At 38.8% G+C, this 27382-nt stretch overlaps 1 protein-coding gene across 6 annotated transcripts in view; it reads right to left on the bottom strand.

Moving 5' to 3' along the window:
• Positions 1-5938: 5938 nt before the first annotated feature.
• The window catches only part of Gpatch2l (G-patch domain containing 2 like), a 47563-nt gene continuing 26119 nt past the window's right edge, over positions 5939-27382 (bottom strand). For 2 of the 6 annotated variants that reach the window (XM_047538269.1, XM_047538278.1), the window contains exons 6-10: positions 26576-26643; positions 25584-25638; positions 23489-23574; positions 11343-11437; positions 5939-6320 (exon numbers count right to left, since the gene is read on the bottom strand). In XM_047538269.1, the coding sequence (XP_047394225.1) occupies positions 6160-6320; positions 11343-11437; positions 23489-23574; positions 25584-25638; positions 26576-26643 (465 nt within the window). In that variant the 3' untranslated portion in view covers positions 5939-6159. Of the gene's footprint in view, positions 6321-10733; positions 11078-11328; positions 11438-23488; positions 23575-25583; positions 25639-25694; positions 25735-26575; positions 26644-27382 lie in introns of those variants that run through there. The other 4 variants (XM_047538284.1, XM_047538297.1, XM_047538292.1 and 1 more) reach the window with 4 other exon arrangements.

Raw genomic sequence — 27382 nt, 5'->3', positions numbered from 1 at the left:
TTTTAACACGTTGGGATGCAAAGCTGTGTGTGACCAGGCTGAGCAAAGCATCAATGAAGGGAGAGCAAGGGGTGCAGAAGGGCTCTCCCGGGCAGGACAGGCACCTGTAAGGAGAACGGGTTGGGGTATGTGCAAACAGGAAGTGCTGCCTGATGCTACTATCTGGCAGGGGTCACAAGGATTTGGAATGATTGCGCAAAAGCTGCTACTAACAGGAACAGAGTTGACTGAGATAAATACTGAGCAACTCAATCACCATCACTGTCATTTTGGGGTGGCATCAGTCTGCATGGTCATAAAATTTCTTTCAAGGACTACAGGGAGGGACAAGATATAGAATCTATACACAATGAAATGGGTTGATTTTAAGTTAAAGCTACCACAGCCGTTTTTAAATTCTCTAGTATTAGCTTTCACTTTTCAATTAAAAAATCTGGGTGAACACTGCAAGGGTCAGAACTTTCAGAGAATGAAATTTACATAATTCATGTCATAAAACGTTTCTTGATCATTTCTAGTAACACTTAAGTTTTTTGGTTAGAGGTCATTTTAACTGATCTTCAAGATGGAAAAGAAAAATTGGTGTTTAAAAAGACAGCAACAATTGAAAAGACAGTTAAACAATTTACATGAAAACACCTAAGGAGACATCCTCCAGAACTCCTAGTACGCCTCTGCAGACACAAGAACTCCCTAATCACATGGATTCTCTAAAAGGGAACTTGGTTTCCTAGGCTTTGGCAACAAGCTAGGACCCAGTCTAATTACTAAAAATAAAATACAAAAATGGTCATGTGTTTTCAAAGCTTTAAGATTACAGTATCATTTTGAAATGTTGAATCCAGAGTCAGACAACAAAAATAGCATATTGCTGTTAATGTCCAACCTCTGCATACTCAACTAGCTGCAGTGTAAAACTCAGACAAGAATGTTAATGGAATTGTGGAAAACTAATTTTTGTATGCTCTGAAGTACTGAGATTAAGCATTAACAGATTACCAAAAACTGGAGATATCGATTACCTATTCGCAATGTACCCTAGTTTTTTCCTTCCAATTTTTTTTTTTTGTGGGGGGAGCACCAAGGATTGAACCCAGGGGCACTTAACCAGTGAGCCACATCCTCAGTTCTTTTTACTTTTGGAGACAGGGTCTTGCTAAGTTGCTAAGGGTGGCTTTGAACTTGTGATCCTCCTGCCTCAGCATTCCAAGTCACTGGGATAAAGGCATGCATCACCATACCTAGCTGAGTTTTTCATTTTTATGAGCCACACTTAAAAGGATTCATAGTTACCATGCTGAGTATGTGATGTTCCCTTGGAACTAAGATTTAATGAACAAATATGTTAATCTAATAAGCGGTAGTATCTTACAGAAATGTTTTTATTGTCAAGAGTGAAAATAACTATCATTCAAAGACTAAATATCCACTGCTATATTTTTAAGCATTTAAAAAAAGTTATTTTCAACCATCTGAACATGGCCTTGATGGCATTTTCCTCCATATCATCCTTTCTCAGTATTTCCAATCTTTCAAGAGCTTGTGGGGGAAAAAATATGGGAAATAAAGACATTAATAGTTTCTGCAAAGAACCATATGCAAAACATCTCTTAGAGAGAGGAGTAAAGAGCACCTCTGAACTTAGGCACATATTGGAATATTAAAACATTTAATTGTGGCAAAGCCTGTGGTTCTCATATGTTGGCATGCACAGTAGTCCCCTGGAGGGCTTGCTAAAAGCTTGCTGGGCTAGTCTGATGATGAAAACATACTGCTGGTCTAGGGACCATACTTTGAGAACCTCTGCTCTATCTATGCATCTCTCCTTCTCCTTGTGCCTTCCCACATCTTCATCTCACCAAGGTGAGATGGTCAGAGAATATTAAATCTATATAAGGGTCTTTCTATACTATACTTTGGAAATTCCTTAGTCCCCAAATCTGACCATTGTATTAAGTGATTTTATCTATTTACAGGAAAATTTGTTCTTTTGACCATAATCTGTTTGCTGGGTTTATTACAAATCTTATAATCCACACTCCAATAATATTGCTCATCTTCTTAATTTCTCTATCATACTGATGTTTCCAGGCATCTGACATTCATCCTTTTGTGATCTTAACGAAGGATCTGCTTAACAAAGCATCTGTGTCCTTTGTTTAGTGCCTTGTGGTGGAACTTACAATTTTCCTCACCTTTGCCTTCTATTGTAGCTTTCTGATGGATTAGGAACTCCACTGACGGTTGCCAGCTAAGAGGAATAAAAGATAAGGAAATACTGACAAGTAAAATTGGCAGCTCAAGCATCAGCAAAGGAGGTAGCCAACAAGAGCAAACTACTTTGACCACCCCTGCCACCATCCCATGACCCATGACCCATCCTCTAAACTATGGCTCAACCAGACTGCACTCACAGCTGCTAGAGTAAGTCACTGTACTCACAGCTGCTAGAGTAAGCCACTGTGCTCTCAGCTCAGGTAAAGTTCACAAGACGCACAGGGCACTGCATACAGCTTCTAATGCGGAGACTTGCACACAGCCTTCTCCCCCAGGAAGTGGAGGAGGAAACTGTGGCTTGGAATGAAGCCCAAAGAAAGCAAAGATCTAAAATGAATCCTGCATCACCAGGAATCTTCACCTGAAGCCCAAGTGAAGAGCCCAGCACATTAGCAAAGACGAGCCAGTCTAGCTCCTTTGTTTCAACACTGGCTTTCTCAACTCCAAATGGCTTCGGGGATAAGTTGGCAGCATCAGGACTTCCTAGGCCAACGGAGGATGATATAAAACTATGTGCACAGTATCGCTAATCCTGAAATGCAAAGCTATGCCAGATTAAACCATTTTGGATTCATAACTGGTGTAATTACTATCCGAGGTGTTGAGTTTTACTCAACAAAGGATGCCAACCACAAGTATCGCAGTGTAAACTTCACTTGAGCTTTGGGTCATTTGGCAAGGACTATGTTGCTTGGAGCCTATTTCACAGCCCAGAAAAACAATATTATCTGAAATCTGTAACTGAAATTGATTTCAGTTACAGATTGATTTGTGGTCTATTTTCCAACCACCTACCACTCAGTATAAATTATATTCTGCCTCCTCCAAATTTGGAACCATGTAAACAAAACAGCTACTAATTTCCTCTTCTCAAGTCTTACCAAAAAGCAAAACAAGAGTTTTGATACAAATTAAGTTGTTCCTTTAAAATATTGCATCTGAGAAATAATCTCAAATTCCCTTAAATTCATAAGTAAAACTTACTTTTTATGAATGGTCCTCATGCAAGTAGATAATGTCTTGACTTCCATTGTGGAAAACCCACAAAAGTTGGGTTCAGAGAATTTGTGCAGCCAGAACCCAGAAATAAAAATCATGAAACTCAGCTTCAGTGACTCTTTTTTTTTTTTTTTTGGTGGTGGGGGAGGGGGAGGGATACCAGGGATTGAACTCAGGGGCACTCAACCACTGAGCCACATCCTCAGCCCTATTTTGTATTTTATTTAGAGACAGGGTTTCACTGAGTTGCTTAGCAACTCACTTTTGCTGAGGCTGACTCTGAACTCTCGATCCTCCTGTCTCAGCCTCCTGAGCCACTGGGATTACAGGTGTGCACCACCAGTGGCACCGGGCTTCAGTTATATTTTTGATCAGATCAAACATGTGAGCTCATGATTATCCTCAAAGTATATCATGCTATCAATTTTTTTTCAAAACTGATTACAAACTTGATTTTGAAACTATATCTCTTCTTGAAAGACAACAGATTTGTCTTAATTTATAACATTATACATTATATTAAAATTAAAGATTTAAAATACACTTGATGCAATGGTTAGCCTCTGGCACTGGTTAATACAAAAAACAAGCAGAATAATAAGTTGATTAATAATTTTGCATGCACATTCAGCACCTTAAAATAAAGAGCACAATTTACAACCCTGTGTTGGAAAGTATTTCTGTGCTTAATGTTCTATTCTCCCAGTCAACTAATTTTATCTTCCCACTTATTACAGGCAGATGTTGCATTCTTGATTGAGGGCTGTTGAAAGTGTTCAAAATGTATAGCAAAGCATGCCCAAGAAAGATGATAAACATTCATGGCAAACTGTCATAAACGTGGGTCTAAGACTGATTCAGATCTACAAAGGAAAAACAACAGATTAAAACCCAAGGGAGAAAAGTCTGAAACTCTGGAATTTTAGTCCTGGCTTAGTCATGTGATAGGCAAGTCACTCAACTCTGTTTTTCATCTCTGTAAAATGGCATAACTTCACAGAGATGTTTAAAATGTAAATAAGGTTGTATATATAAATTATTTTAAATCATAGGTAGAAAGATAGGCAACAGGTCATAAAGAAAAGATGCTAAATATCTCTGCAGCTGAACTGTAGAGGTCTTACTAGGCCATGACAGGACCAAGTCTCTGAATGAATCACAGAGCTTGGCACAAAGTAAAAAAGTTATGTCCACAGATTTCTCCCTTAAATCCAACTATGTATGTTAGAAACACATGACCTTGGTCACTGTGGGGACTAGGTGAGAATGCACGTGACAACAAAACTACCTTCATCACTAAGACAATTCAGTGGTGCCACTTTATATCTGACAGACATTACATTCCCTGTATTTCTTGAGTATAGTCTTGGACTCCCTGTCAGTATACTCATTCCTGCCTGAGAGCCAGGGATGTTCCCAAGGGTGCTGGCTGACTTCAGCATTACCCCCTCCCATTCCATGGGCCCCTCCCTCCACTGTTTTCCTTGTTATGGTTAACTGACATGTTCTCGGTCTTACATAAAGTGCTCTATAAACTGATCTCCAAGTTCCCCTTTCCAACCAGATTCCTACCCATCCACCAAGAAATTCTGGAGTTTCCATGATAAAAACAACACTTTTTAAAAGAAACACAATAAAACAACCCACCATTAATTACATTCTGCATGGGAGGAAGAGAGAATCACACTTTGGGCAAGGTGGTACTGTTCCACTCAGCACCTCTATAAGACAGAAAATATCCAGGTGCTGGGGTGGATGTTCCTCTCCTATGTGACCAGAGCAGGGAGCATGGAAACAGTTTCCATGCATTTCAGAGTAAAAGCACTCAATTTGTACAAAAAAAGAGCCCTTCTGTCAACCAGGCCCCTGAATGACGCTCTTGATAATACTTTTTGAGAAAGTGTGCCTTTCTCCAGCAGCTCCAGGCAGTTACTTATTCCTCACTTTGACAAAGTAGCATCCAACTTCAGGCACGACTGTATATCTACCTTTGCACGAAGCTGAGCCGACATAAACACGCCAACTATAAAGGCAAGTCAAAAAGACACGTCTTCTTACCAAAGCATGGCCCCAAGAAGCCATAATTATAATAGAGTATAAATTTCTGCTGCAAGTTACCAACTTTTAACACTAACAATCAAGTCCCACTTAGGACATAAAGGTTTACACTGTAACATGAAGTAGACATAATCCATGACTATTTTAAGTTTGCTGTATACCTAAACCATCTTTCTCATTATACCAATCTGTAAGTATAAATATGTCCTCTTTCACTAAAACATGAACTTTGAAGATAAGGTGAAGTACCATGCAGCTGCTGGTGATCCCATTAGATCATCTGCAGAAAAACTGAAGAAGTTCCCAACGGCCACACTGCTGGTGTCTCTTTTGAGAACTTGGTGGATATAGCTTATTGGCACTCTAAATGAATCAAGACCTGGCTCAACGCAGGCCTTATCTCCTTCAAACACAATTCCATTCAGGAATGTGGAACTGGCTGCAAATTTGGGACTTCATCAAGTGATACTAAAAGCTCTTCACAAAAAGGTATGCAAAAGCAGTTACTAGTTTTTCAAGAACAAAGACATACCTGCAAATAGGCAACAGCTCTGTAAACAGAGCTGCAGGTAAATGGTGGGACAGCAATAACGTAACAGATACAGCACAGGATGACCTTTTTTTTTTTTTTTTTCCTTTTAAAATTGTTGCCTCAATACTTTACTAGCTTAATAAAAAGATTCCCACAACATGATTTTCTAAGAGTCTGCCGCTGTGTGAAGAGGAGCCCGTCCCAGTGATAAAAGGACTGGGAAGGACTACACGATACGAAGTCTGTCGCTTCTTTCAACACCAAGTCAGCTCCAGGTGGGTAAACAGTGCTCTCTAGCTGCATCCAGGACTCTTTTCTTGTGGCATTTTAAAAAATGTAGCTGTAATTGAGTCAGTGGCTTTCTCTGTGGCAGAGGTCCTGACCAACCACTCAGAGTGTGAGGACTTCTGGGCTTGTGCTGCAGGTGTGGCTGGCTCCATCGAATCCAAGTGAACTGGTTGCAACAATAAAAGCAATGAGGAAAACAATCAAGGGGAGACAAATCAGAATGAGAAATTAGAATGAGAGACACTTGGAAATAAAATTTTTTGAATCCTTACATTCCATGTCCTATTAACCAAGTGGCCCATAGGTTTCTTCTTCACTCACTCACTCACTCACTCACTCACGCATGCATTCATTCATTTTGAGACACAGCCTAAGTTGCTGAGGCTGGTCTCAATCTTGTGATCCTTCTGCTTCAGCCTTTCAAGTAGCTGAGATTAAGGCATGTGCCAAGCTACCTGGCTCTTTATTCTTTATGGAAACCAAAAGGCAAATAAAATCTACAAAAAAAAAAAAAAAAAAAAAAAAAGGGTTCAACTGAACAAATTAATAAATTCCAGCAATACAGATTCATAATGTAGGAAATATCACTTACTGAGCACTTAGGTGCCAGGCACTGTACCACTAAATACTTTAACACTTGTGACCTGATTTCTTAATGCAAACTCTCAGAAGTAGATATGATTACCTCCAATTTCTGAATCAAGAAACGGAGGCATGGACAGACCAAATAACTTGTTCAGGGATGCAACAAAGCTGCTGAAGTAGCAACAGATTCTAGATCTACACCTTATACTCTTTATGCCACACCCCAGGCTGCCAATGTGACAGTGTCCCCAAAAAATACTATATAACAAGGAAAATGACATAAAAATAACACAATCAGACACAGTGCTTTTCAACAAAGTTACTAAAGACATTCTGGACAGAATAAGCATTGCTTATGCTTGGTTGTGCTGGCTGTTTTAGAACATTCAGCATTCTGAATCCTATCCACTGAATGCCAATAGCATTTCCCCACCTCCTACTATGACAACTATTTTCTTCACATTTCCAAGTCTCTGAATAGAGTAGTATGAACTACCGTCATCACCACTCACTCTATTGAAAATGAGTATACACATATAGCAAAACACAGTAAAGTTTAAATTTTACCCTGTCATCCAATAATCCGACTCCCAGAAATGTAATCTAACCTAGAATAGCAATTTCCAAATGTGGATCACAAAATTAATTTAATGGGTCATGATCAGTATTCCTTTTTTCCTCAGTGAAAAAAGAGAAAATATCAGAGCATACCCAGAATTTATTTCAGATTTACACGTACACCGCAAATATATTCAAACACAAATTTTTTACTATGGTTAACAAATACAAAACCATCTTGAAAACTATTATGCCATAGCACATACACAAAAGTTTTTAAAAGCAATGGGCTGTTTCAAATGTTTTGTAATCTTAACCACAGCAGCAAGAAATACATCTGACATTTTAAATCTCTCTCTCTCTCACATACACACTCACACAAATCCATGCATACATATTCATATTTAACAGAAAAAATTCATAAAACTGTACCTATCCTTTCTACATGGTCACCAAACCACAGTTAAACACTCAACCCTCAAAAAAATTGGTGCATTGTGTGTGTGTGTGTGTGTGTGTGTGTGTGTATGTGTTCCTTCTGAAAATTTTAATTTAAAATATTTTGCGGTGGTGGGGATTAAATTCAGGATCTCACCCAAGCTAGGCCAGAGCTCTACCACTGAGCTACATCCCCAGCACTATGACATTTCTTTATTATGATAAAATATTGATAAAATTTACTGTCTCAACTATTTTTTTAGGTAGGGGGTACTGGAATTGAACTCAGGGGCACTCGACCACTGATCCACAAACCTAGTCCTATTTTGTATTTTATTTAGAGACAGGGTCTCACTAAGTTGCTTAGGGCCTCTATTTTGCTGAGGCTGGCTTTGAACTCACAATCCTCCTGCCTCAGCCTCCAAAGCTGCTGGGATAACAGGCATGTACCACTGCGCTCAGCTGTCTTAACCATTTTTAAGCAGAGTTCAGTAGCATTACGTTCATTTCACACCATCGCCACCAGAAATTTTTCATCGTCTCAAATGGCAGCTCTGCACTCATTAAGCAATACCTTAATTCTCTTCCTCTCCTAGCACTGGAAAATGAGGGGGGCGGGGGGGCCATGTGTTTACTTTGTGAAAAACTGGAATTTGCATGCCAGTAGCTCTGATGTACTACTCTGATAAAGAAAATCATTTCAAGGAAATGAAGCCTGGTTTTCATCTGAGTTATGTTCCTTAGCTACTTAATCTCAAATTTAGGAGAAAATAATCATTTTTTTGTCTTTTCCAAGTATATTTTTAAGAGGATATTCAGGAGTTCACTTTAGCATGAGATGGAGACTTGCTGGGCAATCCCTGTCCTGGAGTATCAGTCCTGGAAGCAGGTTTGCATGCTTACTCACTAAAGTCCAGGGTGTGACTCTGTGTACTAGACACCTGCATGCAATAAAGGTGAGGGAAGATGTAAGAGAAGAAAATAAAGGTGCTGCCCTTTCAAGAAGGGTCTACTGAAGAGCACTATGAGAGGGGTCTTTTCTTGGCCCTTTGTTATTATTAGATAAAAAGACAAGAAAGACTCACTGTTCCTTCCTGCTTTTTACCTCTATAGCCTTATTAATATCTTTAAATTCAATTTCAACTCAAAACTTTCTACCAGTGGGGGAGGGAGGAAAGGGAAAAGATTTGTGGCTGCATGTTTAAGAAAGAAGCTGAATTCATCACAATGACAGGGGAGAGTGTTGGCAGAGATCTGAGCTATTTATTCTTTTAGGAAAATCCTATAAAGAATGACACAAGGAAGCCTCTATCTGCAGTCTTGTTCATCACACTGGTGAAGAGTCCGATAACAGATGTATGCAGGAGCGTGATTTAGTGCCAGGAGCTGGCCCCTGATGTGTATTAATACAGCGGCAAAGCAGGACGCACCTCTCTTCATCACTCATTTCTATAAAAGAGGTGGAATCCGAGATGGCCCGATGTTGGGCAGAGCAAGCCCATTTGTTCTACTGACTGATGGCGCAGGCTCGGGCTATGTCCTTCACCTCCATGGGGCACTCAGGTTGTGGGTAGAAAAAAAAAAGAAAATGCTCAGTGAAGCAGGGCTTAGTCAACAAGTGAGAGGAGAGCAGTTTGGTTCTGTAGGGGAAATGTTTAACGCTAAAGTCTTGTTTAACTCCCCCCAATATATTTCCTGATTTGAATATGGAATAAGCATTTTAAACTACTCCCAATGGTTCTCTTTTTATAAAGAATTAAAAACTAAAAACAGAAGTTGATATTAAGGAGGAAAAAAGGACAAGAAAGGAAGCTTTGTTTTAATACTTTGAATACCAGAGACTGGATGAGGACCCGAGTTTTGATGTAGGGTCACAGTATGGAACCAATTCTACTCTCCACAAAAAGCAAAACATCTGCAGTGTGTAGAGTGCGGCTCTGCAGGTCCTAGACTCTAATTTATTAATCATGTGAACTTGCAGAAGTGATTTAAGTCTCAGTTTTTTCATGTATAAATGAGAATAAAAATAGCATCTACCTTATAAAGCTGCTGCAAAGTTTAAGGAAATAATACATGCAAAGTATTCAGTGAAGGGCCTTGGCCATATGGCCATATGAAAAGCACTACATAAATTCATCATAATCATTAAACCTGTGATTAAGATTATCCTATACGAACCAGCAAGAGGCAATCATCTCAAACAGAAGCTCAAAGAAGATGATTCAAGAGTATGCTGAAACTCACAAAGTAAAGGGTAGAGTTTCATACCTGCCTGGACTTTACTCTTTATTTAGCTGTCAACTGTGCTGACCTGTATAATATATGGCACAGGCTGAATAACCCTTAATAAAAATGCTCAGGACCAGTTGTTTCAGATTTGGGTGCCCCCCCCCCATATTTTTGGAACATTTGCATATTAATAGTGATATCTTGAGGATGGAACCCAAGTCCCAATAGCAAAATTCATTTTTGTTTCATAAACACATTATATGCATAGCCTAAAAGTAATTTCATACAATATTTTTACTGGGTCTGCATTTTGACTACAACCTGTCATATGAGATTGGGTGTAGAATATTCCATTTAAGGCATATCATGTCAATGCTCAAAAATGTCTCAGATTTTGGAGCAGTTCAGATTTCATATTTTTGGATTAGGGGTGTTCAACCTGTATTTTCTAAGGAAAATAAAGCAATTTATGATGTGCCCAATATCCAATGTATATTTTTTAACAATACTGGGCTTGAACCCAGGTCCCTGCATATGGTAGGCAATGCTCTACCACTGAGCTACATTCCCAGCCCTTCTGTTAAACTTTATTTTGAGATAGGGTACCACTAAATTGCCCAGACTGGCCTTAAACTTGCAATCTTTCCACCTCAGTCTCCCAAGTAGCTTAAGATCCAATATTTTTGACAACGTGCATGCAGTAAAATATATAAATCTTAAGTGTCTAGTTCAATAATCTTTACAGAAATTATGCAGATATTTAAATACCATGTAACCCCTACCTGGTTCATGATATGTTGCATTTCCAGCACCCCAGGTTTTTTGGTATCCTCTCTTGGTCATTACCTCCCAACAAATACAACCAGTATTTTGGCTCCTACCAAGTAATATTAGTTTTGAACAGAAAACTAATAAGTTTTAACTTGAAAAATTGTTTTTTTATTAAAAATGTCATGACCTGTAAAATACTACCACTCTATTATACATAAAGATAGCAAGAATGTATCACACTGCACACCATATAAGAAAGTAAATGGAACCACATGATTCCCTGACTACTTACCAAACTGCCACCCCAAATGAATTTTCATTAACTTGAACCCAATTTCCTGCCTGTGAACAAAAGTCAGATGACTGAAGATTGCTAATAGTGGAATATAAGGTTTCAAAATCTAGAAAGCCATGTGACATGATGAAAGGCACAGACTTTGGGCTTAGAGAGAACTAGGCAGATTACTTCTCAATCTGTTTTCCTAAGTAAAATGGGAATAAAATAACCTATCTTATTGTAAAGATTACACAAAAAGGTTTATGAACCATATAATTTAGTGCCTGAAACACAGTAAGTGCTCAATAGCTGGTAACTACATATAATCACCTGCACTGGGGCTAGACAGAGATGCTGCAGCCACGGGTTTCCGTTTCCTCTTGATGTCACGTGAACATGGTGGTCCCCAATGTACATTTGGCTGCCTGCAGAAAGAAGAGAAAATGTGCTTTTAACTTTGTACTTCTTATTATAAGAAAGGCATTATGTTCAACCCAGATGAAATTCATGACCCGTTATAGACATATACTAACAAAGTGGGCACCACATGTCACCGAGTGTTGGCATAAGAGTATTCAGAAATTAATCAAAACTCACTCTTTACCCACAATGCACACCACTCTAAACATTTTTACCTGACCTCAGAGTAGCAGACATTCAAGATTAATTTCAATAACTATGTTTTATTATCACATGCTGATTTTTATACAATTATTTTTCAAGAAAATGATAACTGCAATTGTTCTAAATTCACTAATGAAATACCTACTCCCAAGTGATAATATATTGAAAAGTTTAATGCTGCATGAACACAGATATTTGCATAGAATTTTAATAGGAAGTTTAACCCTTCATCCACTATATATCTGGATTTTTAATTCTGTCTCTATCACAAGTTAAATAAGTTGGTTTCTGAGATTTTTAAAAATATGAATTATGTACCAATATTATGTCCCCTCATCTGAACATTTAGCTTATTTTTAAAAACAATAGACTGAGAACTTAAAATCTAGGGAAAAAAAAGATTCTCTGAAAGAGGATAGACTTCTGCAGTAGCTAGCTAAGATGCTATTTTAGTTCACCACTGTTTCCCACTCCACCTTTCTCTTAATCTAGACAGATCCTGACCCTGTTTAAGGACCAGGACTTTTATGTAAAGTTTCACCTTTACATAAACCTTTTGAACATCTAAGGTCTTACTGACCATGAATCATTAATTAACTGGTGTAAATATATCTCATTTTCCTAATGAGGCTTTATCTCCTTGAGATTAAGAACAGCAAGCCTGAGAACAAGATCCATATTTACACTTCTTTCAAAATTTTCTGATGATCTATCAACATCAGCACAAAGCACATACCTTGTCAGGTATGTACTGATTAGAACTGATAAGAATGAAAATTCCAGTGAGCTGGGGGTAATGGTTCAGTATAGAGCACTTTCTTAGTATGAATGAGTCCCCGAGTTCCACCCCAACATCTCGGGAAAAAAAAAGAAAAAGAATAAAAATTCTAAAAATCAAATGGCCAACAGAATACTTAAAAGTGGTTAAAATAGTAAATTTTATATATGTTTTACCACGATGTTAAAAAATAGCTGGGTGCAGTGCCATAAGCCTGTAATCCCAGCTGCTAGGGAGGCTGAGGCAAGAGGATCATGAGTTCAAAGCCAGCCTCAGCAACTTAGCAAGTCACCAAGCAACTTGTTGAGATCCTGTCTCTAAATAAAATACAAAAGGGCTGGGGATGTTAATTAATGATTCATGGTCAATAAGACCTTAGATGTTCAAAAGGTTTATGTAAAGGTGAAACTTTACATAAAAGTCCTGGTCCTTAAACAGGGTCAGGAGTGCTCCTGAGTACAATCCCTGGTACCAAAAAAAAAAAAAGCCAAAGTATAAAACATACAAGAAGGAATCTAATAAAATTACATAAGATGAACTCCTAATTGGCAATCCCAGCTGGGGATCAAGTCTCATGGCTTAATAGTCTTAAAACTGGAACCTCAAATCTAAGAGAACCTAGGTAGCAAGGCAGTAAGACAACAGTCAAATGGACAGATTTTCCTATTCAGCAGGTCCTCAATCTGGCAATTTCCATAGCACATGTATACAAATACATGTTTCTCTTAACATGTATTAAGCCAAAGCTTAAGAGTTGATTTACCTTAAACATGAAAATAAAAATTTGACTGGAATCCTAGGAAGTTTTCTTAGAATGCAAAAAAATGTTATAAGGTGAGATTTACAATATAAAGCTAGTGGTCTAGAAAATTCCATCCAAATCACTTTTTTTTTTTTTTTTTTTTTTTTTTTTTGCGGTGCTGGGGTTTGAATCCAGGGCCTTGTGCTTGCAAGGCAAGCACTTTACCAACTGAGCTATATCCCCAGTCCCCAAATCACTTTTTATTGATCACTCCTCCCTATATGGAAAAAGAGTTAATTTTAAGTTATATATTCCATGAGTAGTCAATTCTGAAAGCTGAAATAAATAATTCTGAATAAATGGGTAAAGTAAATAGTTCATTTCTCATACCCTATGTAGATCCAGAGAATGAGTCTAAAATCAGCATGTTGATTTAATAATAAATTAACATAGATGACAAAGCATCAAAGTTACTTCTGTCTGAACATAGAGGAGATAATTCCCCTTGAAGCCAGGAACAGGTAGAAAAGAAAGTGGCACTATGAAATTGTGTTCCTCAGCCAAAGAGAAACGTGTGCACAATCGTGCTTCCATTTTTCCATCAACAAGGTACTTGGGTACAAACTCCCAAGAGCTTTGACCTAATTCAACCATGCTTAGCTGCACATATTAAAGAAAGGGAAATAAAGTCAAAAGATAACTGTTTGTACTCCTGCTTCTTTCTTCTTTACCTAAGCTCATTAAAGAAACCGCCAGAACTCCTCAGAGTAAGTGTTAACAACACTCCTTCAACCTAAACTGTTATTAGACTTCGGAAGGTAGGGTGTGGGAGGGAAAGGACAGTGACTAGAATTAGTATGGGGAGATTTGGGGTTCTTTCTGATAATATTCACTTTTTTGATCTGGCTGCTGGTAACTTAGTTGTGACTTTGACAATTCATAGAGTGTATACATCTTTGTATATTTCTTTGTATATACGTAAAAATTTAAATAAAAATTGCTTCTTCAAGATCAAAATTCGCAATATTCTGAGTTTTATGAGAAAAGCACAAGCACAATGAGAAGCATAAGGAAAGTACTCAAAAGGACGTTAAGACACTAATTCCCGGAAGGTCACCTTGGACTGAACTCAGTCCTATCTTTTTTCACATTTGTTCCATCATCTTCCTGGCTTTGCAGGCTTCATCATGTCAGCAACAAGGTTCAGGGCCAAGTTCTCAAATCCTTTATGGATCTTACACTTTTAAGGAAGGACATATTTTGAATAAAAAGATGAAGCTACTAATGCACTAAAATGTTTATAAATTTTTGTATTTTAAAAAATATTTTAGCAAAATGAAAATAGCATTATTTACCTATTATTATGCACCAGGTTATTAAACTACACTTCCTTGTGTAACATCCTCTGGAGGCCACCTGTGGACTCACTGGTTCAGCCGGTCCTCACGCTTCTGTACCCTGAGGTGAAGGTTCTTTGGTGCCCTTTCCTGCTCTGCTCAGTAACTACACACTTTAGGGTTTAAATGACCCCTGACTGCTAAGCCACCAGCCTGTTATTTTTCTCGGCAGTAAATGGTTAACATTTACCATGCCATTCCTACTTCTAATTGTTGCCTTGAGCACACTAAATCCTCCAAATTTTGTAAATTCCTCTGGTTAAAATTTAGGAAAGAACTGTAGCTTCCTAAAGAAACCGAAGTAACAAGCTTGTTAAGACAATAACCTTATTTTGTTGAAAAAGTATATTCTTTTCATGTGGACTATCTTCTTTCTATTCAGCAGTTTTGGTACTTGTGTTATTCCCTGATTTTACTAAACACCTACTCTGTGCCAAGCACTGTACTAGACATGAGGATACAGTGACAAAACCGACAATCTCTGCCTTAAATGGGTCTTTTAACCAGTCCTATGTGCAGCGCACAGTTCTTCTGGTTACAGGAAACAAATAATGGAGGAACAGAGGCATCAACAGAAAGGCAAGTTCACTCCTAAAACTCAGCTGAAATATGTCTTTCCTCTTAAAACACTTCTCTCAAGACCCATCTCCAGGTTGGAGAGCTTTTCACAGGAGGCAGAACAGCAGCGTAGCTCTGGGCTGAGTATTTGAAGGACATTTTTTTGCTTTCTACATCCCTTACTTGGTTTGGAGAGGCAAGAAGAGAAACTATTAAACTGTCATAAAAGGACACTAAGCTATTTCTCTCCTTTTTTGATTTTAAGTAAATGCTTGTATTTAGGTTGTGTTTATAGCCCACGAGAGGACTCCATCTGCTTGGGAAGAACCTCATAGGACAAAGAAGGAAGCAGAACCAGAAAAAGCCTGGGGAAAGTAAGAAAGAAGCTGGGTGCTTGAAGCACAAGGATGTAAAGGTGAATGGAATTGGAACCAGCATGCTGTAGAGCACAGCGAGAACACCAAAATGGCCTGCTTGGGAGTAAAGAATATTAGGTGTGGGACTAGATGGGACCCTCATGTTATTTTGTAGAACCTGAGCATGTGGGTAGCAATTGCTGCAGCCTTCGCTTCCTATTCAAGAGGCAGTTCCAGGTTTATTTTAAATTCCCAAATAATTCCAAATCATCAAGTGTCTACACAAAAAAATTTAGGAAGGGGAAGATAAAAAGGTTGATGTTCTCCCCATACCCATTTTCATTTAGGGGTAGTCAACTACCTGGCTCCCTTTCTTTTTAATATATTACTTATTTAATGTGTGTAATTTTACTGTGACAGTACCACTCTTTACCCTCATGAAATGGAAACTGAAGAGGGATGATGCACAAATGAGGTAGCAGAAAAAATTAGGAAAAAGAGCTGAAGCTTCACCAACAGAGACCTTTCCTATAGGCAAAAAAGGCAGAAGATTTAACCAGATTTTTAAAAATTCTCTTGCAAGAGCAGTACATAGTTGTTCCTGTGTTGCAAACCAGGGAGGAGAAGGATCTTTCAGTTATTCGGGATACAACAGAAGCTAAGCAGAATAAGCTAACAGCTTTACCATCTAAAAACTTCACTTAATTAGCAGCAAATAGTTACCAGAATCATATAATATATGGAGAATTTACAAAATACACATGCCCCATCAAGATCCTTACTTAGTAGGCTGGAGTGGGAACAGAATGAGTGATATATTTATTTTGAAATTTGTCCTGAGATAATTCTGGTGCCTACTTACTGTAGAAATTACTGAGTTAAAAAAAATCTACAAACCATAAATATAAATTTAAAAAAAGAATAAAATGTCACCATAAAAATAAATTTAAAAAAAAAATCTACCAAATTCCCAAAGCCAACCTAGTCAATAACAAAGATCTAACTATTTAGCCTAAAGAACAAAAGAATGATTAAACGAATATAAATTTAGATAAAAATATTGCTCCCTGGTACACAAGCAATTAACCTAGAGAAAAGACAGGCTCCGCTTGCTCCATTTCATCTGATCAGGGCCTCAGGGACGATCTGCACTCAGGCCAGTGAACACTTGGGGCACAGGCTTCTTTTCCAGCGAGTGCTGGGACCACGCTTTCTCAGGGTTGCATTCTCCACTGCAGCAGCATTAGCCAGAAAGGATGCAGGGAAGGCAGAGGGAATGAGCATTAAAAGAGATAAATATATCTTTAAAAAAAATTCTTACTACTGAAATGGTCACTAAATTCTTATAAGTGTGAAGGTGAATGCTGAAGATTAACAATTAATTGAACGAGTATTCTTTACATCTACACATAAACACAACATTTCTACTTTATTTTTACTACAGGGAACTGAGAGATCAGGTGAGTTGTTTAAACTGCAGTGTTACTTAGGAAACGGGACAGATCACTATGTCCCTGGGGCAGGAATGTACTTTTAGGTGAAAAAAAAAAATACTTTGAGAAATACATGCATGTTTAATAGAACCAATGTTGGCAAAAAATAACTGAAGTGACTGCTTTCGGTTTAGAACAAAGATGTTGAATCACTCCTAAGGAGCAAAAGCAGTCTTTCTCTGCCAATGGCACGATAATTTAAGGAATAGTTCACCTTCAAAACTCACTTGTTCTTGAAAGCTACTGAGAAGTTCACTTTCGTATGAAACAGAAATAAAATTTAAAGTAAAGAAGTATTGCTGTACTTTTTCTTAAATACATACAAATAATTAATATCAAGGAAAAAAAATTAATGTTTCTAAGGACCAAAGGTCTATATATCATATGTCTCAACTCTTCTCTTTAATTACTATTCACCTCAATTATTATAATAAAAATTTATAGAGGCCCACCCTGATTGTAAAGTACTATGTTGGCCATGGAGAAGGTAGGCACATAATAACTGAGCCACGGCCCTGTTCCCAGGAGCCCTCAACATGGTGGGAAGATCTATTCATAAATACAGGACTAATAATCAGAGACACTGAGATGTAATCAAGGAACGAGTCAAGTGCTAGGGTAAAATGAGAGAGAGGATTAAACCTAGGGAAGAGACACCCCTCACTCAACTGTGACTCTGCCTTCAGGGTTAACTGTCATTTATTAAACACCAGCACAGGAAAGACTTTCATGGACTTGTGCGTGGGAAAAGATCCAGTCTAGGACACCAAGAGCAGCTAGAGAGAGAAAACTACTTCACAATTACCACAGGGAACAGAGGGGGTTTATTTCGTAGGAAGAGAGCCTGGTGATTCCTCTAATGGAATTTCACTCAAATCTAACTCTCAGCAGTCTGTGACAAACTGCTCACTAGCCCCTGAAAAGTCTCCTTAATCTACTTCCCACGGCTGGACTAAGGCAGGAAGGACATCATCAAGCTGGCTCCTTCCAGCCACAGGAGCAGAATCACTTCGCATCCAGTGGAAAGATGGCATAGCATAACGGAAAAATACAGGGAGAGAATTCCTTCATCACTCCACTTAGGCAGTAAGATGCCAGCCAGCTGAGAGCTGCTGTAAACAAGACCCTCCAACAGAGGACAAAAGACCTGGGGACTGCTTGCTATATTGGGAGGTTCCAAAAGGCTTGGATAGCCTTAAGGACAACATCATAGCAGAAGTACTTCCTCACACACAGCTAAAACTAAGGCACCAGAGGTGAGCAAGAGCTGCTGAGCATCCCAGCATCCCAGCATCCCAGCCTCCTGACAAAGGACTAACAAAAGGTTCCTTCCCCCAAGCCCTGGGGTAAAACCTGAGGCTGTTTATTATGGCTCCAAAGGTCAAAATTAATAGCATGAATTGAGTCGTCTTCTTGTTCTTTGAAACTCCTTGTCAAGTGGCACAGCCAGCTGGGCACACAACTCTGATATGCAGATCATAACGTTTGTGAACAGATAAAATGAATTACAATGAGCGCAGACTATCATATTTCAACTCTAATGGGCAGGAAGGTCTCTCTCTTTTTTACCCAACACTGTCCAAATACCTCCTTATGTAGTCTATTTGAGACCATTTACGGTTCTCAAGAATCTGTATTACATCTTATTAGCAAATGACTCTGGAAGCCAATTCAAAGTTCTTAAAATTGCAATTACCCTAAGGACAGGATAGGGGAGAAACTCTATAAGAAAAATAATGTTTGAGACCAGGATATTAAATATTTACATATATTATTTCATTTTGATCCTCACCAGTCCGGTAAGAAAAGTATTAGTATTTTCACTTTAAACATTAGTAAACTGGGGAATGAGGAAGTTGTCATTTGCCCAGGCAAAGCCAAGATTCTGACCTGGGTCTGCCTCACCTTCATATCCATACTGACTCTGCCAATAACTCATGGACAAAACAAAAAACCAAAAAAACAAAACCATAGAAGCTATGAAACTTTTCATTTGTTCATTAAAGGACATATATAACATTTGCATACCAAGCTGGTATCTGTCATTCTTACTGGAAATGAAAATGAGACTTCTCAAATGAAAAGCTGTCTACTTATGAAGGAACTGACCTATGAAAAGAAGATTAAAAAAACAACTGCTTTGCTATTTCAGAACTTAAGAAAGAAGAAATGGAAATGGTGGTGCATTACCAAATCACCACCCAAAGCAGAGGAAAAAGTCATGAAAGTTAGAGAAAAATCTAAACTGCCATGAAATACTAAAAAATGACAACTAGTGACTTGTGCATCATACAGAAAGCAGAGAGTAGCAATTGCTAAGTTCTAGTTAGTGTTTCCTATAGGCAATAATGGTAAGAAAAGCTATCTGTCACAATCAATCTCTCATTTTGGGAAAAGCTGCCTATAGTTATAGCTCTAGTCTCTTCACAAATCTGCAACTGTGTCCTTGACAACAATACCACTGCCTCTATCAGAGCACCAATCACACCATCTGCTGTTTGAGCAGCAGCAATTCTTAGCATCAAGTATTACTACTTTAATGACAAATCTCAGTACTAGCAACCAAAACAACAAAACCAAAACAATTTGTGAATTTTATCCACACATCCAAGCCAACTATGTAACTGTCCATCCATCCATCCATCCATACAACCATCCATCAAGCCTCTCCTCTTCCCATTTATCACTAAATACTGGCACTGTGCTAGATACTAACACTTTTCTTCATCTGCAGCTGCTTCTCCAAAGCTAGGGGAAGTCTACAGGTCTACCTCTCATGAGAGGTCATGTTCATGATGCCCAAGTACAGAGCTCGTGCCAATTCTGCAATGTGAGTCCTTATTAAGCAAACTACAAGGCACCAGTCATTCAAACCACATGAATTTGGGGTGACAGTTCTTAAACCTGGCTGCATCTTAGCCAGCTGAAGAGCTTTACAACAATGCCAATGCCTGGCCCTCATTCCAGACCAACCAAATCAGAATCTCTGGAGGTGGGGCCCAGCATGGATACATTTCTTAAAGCTTCTTAGGTGATTACCAAAGTGTAACCAGGGCTGAAAACCATCAAACTAAGTATTTCTAGAGTGGTATTTCTGAAAACCCCTTAATCCACAAATCTATCAGGTGGTACAAAGACCACAAAACTCCCCTGTACCCACTGCACTGCCACCTGAGCCACATTAAAATGATACATCCATAGTGTTATCTTAAAATTACACTCCCATTATTTTGTTTAAGCAATGAAATACTAAACAAGAGGTCATTCATCACCCACCAGATGCCCCTGGGCCTCTTGTGAGGACCCCTGAGCTGCATGTGGCTCTTGAGGTGGCCTGGCTCTCATGCAATGGTTAAGTGCTTGGCAGAGTGTAACTGACAGTGTCCAGGCACGAAGCAGCCTCAGCTCGGTTCCGGACAGGAGGAACCTGCATAGTGCAGGCATGACTATCAGCCTCTTTGTGCTCTTAAAGGAGAGTAATTATAGGCATGTGAAAAAAGGGAAGCTCTCCCCGAGGAACTCTTCCTCACATGCTTCCCAAGAGGCATGAGGGCCATTAAAAATTCCATGATGAAGAGGAAAAACAGCCTGGGAACAGCCAGGAGGCAATACAGCAAATTAATACACCAGCCCTCCTCGGGGAAAGCTGTGATAAAACAGGAAACACTTCTCTCTTTGCAAAATAAAATTATACCACTAATGATAACATAGTCACCACACACACACACGAATTGTTCTAATGATGGGTGTAAAATTCCCAATGCTGCCTAGATGCTTTGAAAGAAATATTTTCCTACTACAAATAAAATGGGACGAGAAAAAGAAAAAATTTCCATTCGAAACACTTTTTAACACCGTCACTCAGCTGCCTCTTCCCAGTCATCACTGCTCGTTTACATTCCTTCCTTGGTGTCAGGCTTTTGTTAAATGGCCAGCTCTTCACAAAACCCACTGCCCTGTTCCAAGTCTGATCTCCTCAGTCCCCTGCACTGGTGGTAGACTGCTCCTTCTCCACTGGTCCCTTGCTAGCAGGGACCCCACCTTTTCAAAGGAGTGAAAGGTAGCCCCAAGAAGTGTATTTCATCATTCACTTTTTCTCAAAACTGCAGAGAGGTCACCTGGGCTGTTCATTTCCCACAGAAAAGCTGTTGCCAAACTTGATGGACTGTGTACCCTCATTCAGTAAAAACTCTGAGGAAATAAGCATTATGTGGGTGCATATTACATATGTACACATTAAACATGTGCTACTACACTAGTAGGTGTACAGTTTAAAACAAAAGAAAAATTTCACAGATAAGCTAACAAATAAATGTTAAGTTTAAAAAAGTTTTCTTCCCCTACCTTCAAGAAACTTCATGCATGCAACTTAGAAACCACTACCCTGGGAATGCTATGTAGGAGTAAGGACAAAGATTATCCATAATTGTCCACGGTCTCTCGCCTTTGCTTTCAGCAATCGTCTAAAGCAACAGCAGTGTTTCCCTAGAGCCAAGTGTACCAAAGCTTGGCTGAGACTTCCTAATATTTCCCAGTCCAGCCACAAGCACTGCCAGGCTAAGAAATGAAGATAATGATGTGGATAATGATATACACAAAGAAACAAGAAGCTGCCGCCCACTCCAGCCAGAGGTTGAGGCTTTTAAAGGAAACAGAAAATCTGAGGCAAGTGCTGATATTGACTCCAACACAGCACAGCTCTAGGCAGCACAGGAAAAGGGAAGAGGGCAAAGTGATCTGCTTTGAGCACTGGATATGACAGGGTGAAGCTCATACCTTCTTCCCAGAGTATGCACAGTCATTAATTCATTTGGTATCAAGACAAAAAGCTAGAGGATAGATCTTGTATGGAGTGATTTTTTTTTTTTTTTTTTTTTTTTTTTTTTTTTGTGGTTCTGAGGAGTGAACCCAGGGGTACTCAACCACGAGTCACATTCTCAGTCCTTTTTATATTTTATTTAGAGACAGGGTCTTGCTAAGTTGCTTAGGGCCTCCCTAAGTTGCTGAGGCTGGCTTCGAACTCACGATCCTCCTGCCTCAGTCTCCTGAGCTGCTGGGATTATAGGTGTGTGCCATGGAACCTGGCTTCGAGTGAACTCTTGAGGCTTTCTGAGCACCACCACTATAAGAAAACCTTCCCTGAATCTCTAAGTTAGGGGCCCTCCACTGTACTTTGTATCATTCAGATACAAACTGCTATGCAACTGTCAGTTTCCATAACTGACTTTCCCACAAGAGTACAAGCTCCTGTGGGGTAGTGCCTGAAAAAGAGGCTGACATGTAGTAGGGAGTCAGCCATGTTGAAGGAACAAGTGATGAGGAAACAGATGCTCCTGAAGGCAGGCCTGTGGTGGCAGTTCCCACGGGCCCATGGTTTTCCACATTCTTATTAACCCCACTTATTGTGTCTCTTTTCAAAAGACTTCCCCTGCTGAATGCTACTTCTCCTAGCAGAAAGACCTGGCAGTAGGTCAGGGTGCACAGTTCTAACTACTTCCATAAAGAACAAATTCTTGGCATAGCCTGCACTCCAAATCTATGAACATATCTATTTAAGAATTTATTAGGAAGAAAGAAAATCATCAGAACTTGAAAAGAAATTTTTTATGCTACCAGAAATAATAATTCTATAGTCCAGTCAGTTAGCTGCTGTTTGGTGTACAATAACCTACTAAGGAAGTCTATAAAACTATATTTACTTTCCATGGCACCTAAAATAAGAAAATTCATAACGAGAGGCATAGGATTCATTCATTTTACAAACATATACTGAACAGCTAACAAGTGCCAGACACAGGTGCTAGGGGGAATTACGAGGGAACGAGGCAAGGTCCCTGCACTGTGAAGCTTATATTCTAGTGCAAGACACATGGGGAAGAAGAAAAGCAAATAAACTAATATATAAAATCATTACAGACTGTGTTAAAAGCTATAAAAGGAGGAAACACAATGAGCCGAGAGTGCTGCAGGTGGCCCCTACAGGAAGGTGGTCTGAGTGGACCTCCCTGAGGAGGTAACAGGTGAGGTGTGGTGAGCAGGACCTTGAAGAGGTTTCCAAGCAAAAGGAACAAGAGTGAAGGTCTGAGGCGGGTAAGGCCTGCTATTTTTGAAGAGCAAAATGAAGCTCTCCAGTGCAGCTGGTTCTCTCCCCCAGAGAGGGGGAAGAATTATATGAAAGGAGGCTGGACATGTAGGCAGAAATCAGATTATGCAGGGTTTTGCAGGTCATGGCAAGGAACATTAATAATGTTCTTTGAAGATGGGGCTTTTAGCAGCAGAAATAATATGAAATATGAGCCAGAAGACTGAGGTCACAGTTGAGACTTAATCACACACTAGCCATGTGACCACAGGAAAGACACCTCAGTCCTCAGCCTTAGTTTTTGCATCTGTAAAACATCTATTTATCTCTGAAGGTTGTTGCATGGATAAAACTGGATCCTATATACAAACAAACTTATAATCTGAAGTGTTATAAAAAGGAAAATTGTACTGTCCAGAAGAAAGTAAAAGCCACTGAACAATTACCTGGCAGAGCAGTGTGCTGGTGAACATCTTCGATGAGACGCATCAGCAAGAACATCCAGGGAGTAAAGGGGAGAAAGCGGGTTAAACTGTGGGGATAAATAAGATTTTTTTAGTAAGGCTGAAATGAAACATACCTATTCCCAAAGGGCCGCCTACTATTTACTTTTCTCTGACTCTTCAATTCTCCATCATATTAAACACAGACATCATTCCATAAGGTTGTGCACAGTTAATAGTGTGCCTAGGAATGTGGTATAACTCATCTAGAACACCTCAAAAAAAAAAAAAAAAGACTATTCCTTGTTAAATAATACTTCGACATACAATGAACATTTAAATGGCAGAAGAGAGTACTTTCCAAGTGGCATAATAGGAACTTACATCTAATGACTATCAACTGTGTATCAGTCTCTTTTTCCAAGAAGACTAGTGTGAAATTACCTTTTCATTCCCTTATTCTGGCAAATGTTTTTAACAATAATTGGTGAGCACAGATAAGCAGCACAGTACAGCAAAAAGAGATCAGACTATACTACTAGAATTGAAATACCTAATCCCAGTCCCTCAAGTTGCTCAGTGTTGAAAATTACAAAGTCTCTGAGTTTTACTATCCTCATATGCAGACCGCATGTTACAGTTTTTTGGGATTTTTTTGAGGGCTATTTGAAATATTGTTTTAAGATTTCCAAATAATTTTAACTTTCCATCTGTAAACATTTAATGACCTCAAAAAGTAGGCAAGCAACAGAGAACTAGTTCAGTAAAAGAGTGCATGCTCAGCATATACAAAGCCTTGGGTTCATCTCCAGCACAAAACCAGAAACAAAAACATAAAGGGGGCTATGAGGGTCAACTGGGACAGTATGTATAAAAGCACCTTGCTTTATGTTTGCTAGCTTTCTCTGGACTTCTCCCATAATAGTTCATTCCCCAAAAGTCAGTAACTTAACGTAACATCTTAAGACTAGAAGAACTTTAAACGATAACTTCAAAAGACCATAAGAATGCAAACTAAGCCACAGAGGTGCTAGGCCCAGTTTTACTAGCTGGATGACTTTGGGCAAACATTTGACATTTTAGGAACCTCCAGATTCCTCTTATGTACTTAACAGATCTGTAGTAGGTGATGGCCACAGGTCTCCTTCTGCCTTTGAATGCTCTGATGAACATGATCAGAGCTCTAACTTAAGAATATCTAAACAGCAGTCTGTCAACTGTCACCTTCACGACTTTTTCCTTATCTGATTCCCACATGCAGTACCGAAGATCTAATATTTTTCTTTATGCCAATTACTGTTACTTGGCTTTGTCCTAACTATGTTTCCAAGAAGTAACAAGTTTGATGTAATGATCACATTTTTTTAATACATAACTTAATATTGTGTGTCCATATACCACCTGAAATCATCTCATGAGATGATTACATCTTCCACTGCTTTAGTACATTTTGAAACAGCAACTTTACAATGGAAGTTCCAAGTCTCAAGTGTATGTCAACCTGGTAGGCTAGTAAGTAGTCTAAAAAACAAACCGACCACTGAGCAGCAGAAGCCTGAGAAATTTTAACCTATCAGTCTTCATCAATTCTACAACTCATTACTAAGATAAAGAAACCTCTATCCCCCCAAAAGCCAAAGAGCTTCAAACATGAATGAACCTAACAGTAGCCACTATGAGCAATTTTGTAGGTAGTGAATTCTACACAAAGGCCTAACCGTGCCAAGAACCCTCTCAAGAGGAAGCTAGGGAAAAAGACCAAGAGGACAAGGCTCTAAGGCCTTGATCCACTTCACCCAAGCAGCTCTACCGTCTTCTGCTGCAGATGTCAAGTCTTCAGTAAAGGACTTCACAGTACAAGATTCTGGTGCTGAACTTAAACCATAAACAGATGAGATTCACTCTACTTTCTTACTGCAAATTCAAAACTAAAATAAACACAGAATTCCCTTGACATATGTTATAAGTAAGAAACGGATGATCATGGGTAAACCTAAAACAGGGGAAGTGGCTACAGTTCTCATCAGCGAGCATCAGATATTCTTGGGGAATAGTCCTCTGAGAAAATCAGAATAACATAGGGAGAAGGGAACCTTACCTCCTGTGCACAAGCAGAAATGTGAGGAAAATCAGAAGCCAATGTTTTATTCTTTCTAAAGAAAAGGAAATCAAATGATAAAATAAAGATGACAAGGAAAAGAGATCTTACCTGATTTCGTTCTCTTTTCCCAGCTGATGGTAACCAGAAACTAAAGAGAGGGAGAGAATAACAGGGAAGAAAACAATAAAAGAAGTGGTAGAAAATTACAGAGGGGAGAAGATAAAAAGATGGAATAATGAAGTGAAGACCAAGAAAATGGGGAGAAGATGCAATTGAGGAGAAAAGACAAAGATGTATGTGAACATTTTTTTGCTGAAAGTAACTCTTCAAAGGAAAAAGCCCCATAATGGAATGTAAATGACTGGGCAGGCTACATTAAACCCAAGATCACAGTGTGACACCAACGTGCTCTCTGCTCTCTCTCAGCTCAAGAAGGGCATAAACCATCTTGCCTATTTTATAAATTAAAAATTAGACTGGGCTGAATGTGTACAAGATCGTAACTGGGTACTAACCATGAGGCATACAGGCAAGATACATGACAGAGCCAACCATGGTAGGGGACGAGGCTGTCAAAAGAATGAGTAGATGATTCTCTTATAGCTACATACAGGCTTCCCGTTGCACTTATTAAAGTGATTAGGACAAAAAGAGATTTCTCTATAAAGACCTCTGAAAATGGAAAAATAAAACAAAATGGAGAATATCACTCATTTTGAAAAAAAAAATTAAGAGATTAAAAAGTAAGTTTAAAATATCCACATTGGCAGGTATGAATGTAACACTAGGAACATAAAAGTCAAGAAAATAAAAACTAGTCTAGGAAGAAAATCACTGTCATGGTCTGACCATCTTAACTACTATTAAGTACATATCTTTTAGATCACCTTTCAGCTCTGTAGCCTGATACCTAGGGTGCATGATAAAACCCCCTCTGCTTCATTCTCCTAAGAACAGTCTGGACAGCCAGTAAATACTTCAGCACTTACTCTTTCTGCCGGGAGTCATTGATGATATGGCTTATCCTCTCAGTACCCAGAGTACTTATGCTAGACTCCTAAAAAGACAAGGAAAACAAGAGTAACATCCCACCACAAAAGCAAATATATAAAGTATAATCTGTTTCTAAGTTCACATTTTCCCATAATTGTGGCACCTGAAGCAACCTCAAATGCACAGGCCAAATGTCGATCATTTTTCTCTTTTTTTATAGTATTGGGGATTGAATGCAGGGTCTCACACATGCTAGGCAAGTGCTCTAACTATACCTCTAACCCTCTTTATTTTGAGATAAGGTCTTGCAAAATTGCACAGGTTAGCCTCAAATTTACAATCTCTTGTCTCAGCCTTGTGAGTAGCTGAAATTAGAGGTGTGTGCCACAGGACCCAATTCAAATGTTAACCTTAAAACCCAACAGTAACTGTTATTTCCTTTTATGGAAATCTATCTGAAAAGTGTTACATGTTATCCTTATTATTCTCTACTGATCCAAAGTCATTATAAACATTGTTTAATTTATGTGATTTTTTAAAAACAAATTTATTTCATTGATACATAAAACCTAAAAATTATACATATTATACATACTAAAAATTATACATAATTATACATACTAGTGGGTACCACAGTGATACTTCAATACATGCATACATCATTTATTTATGCATACTGTGGTTATTAAAGTATACTATAAACACTTTTGCAGAAAATGCAAAGGCAGCCAATATTTAACAGGCCAGCACACCAAGTTCAGTCAGCCATGTGAGTCTACCTTCATACTGGGAAAATGAATGGG

The sequence above is a fragment of the Sciurus carolinensis genome, chromosome 2 (assembly GCF_902686445.1).
Source record: "Sciurus carolinensis chromosome 2, mSciCar1.2, whole genome shotgun sequence".
Classification (NCBI taxonomy): domain Eukaryota; kingdom Metazoa; phylum Chordata; class Mammalia; order Rodentia; family Sciuridae; genus Sciurus; species Sciurus carolinensis.
Note: the sequence above shows the minus strand (reverse complement) of the source record. Positions and strands in the feature narration are given on the sequence as shown.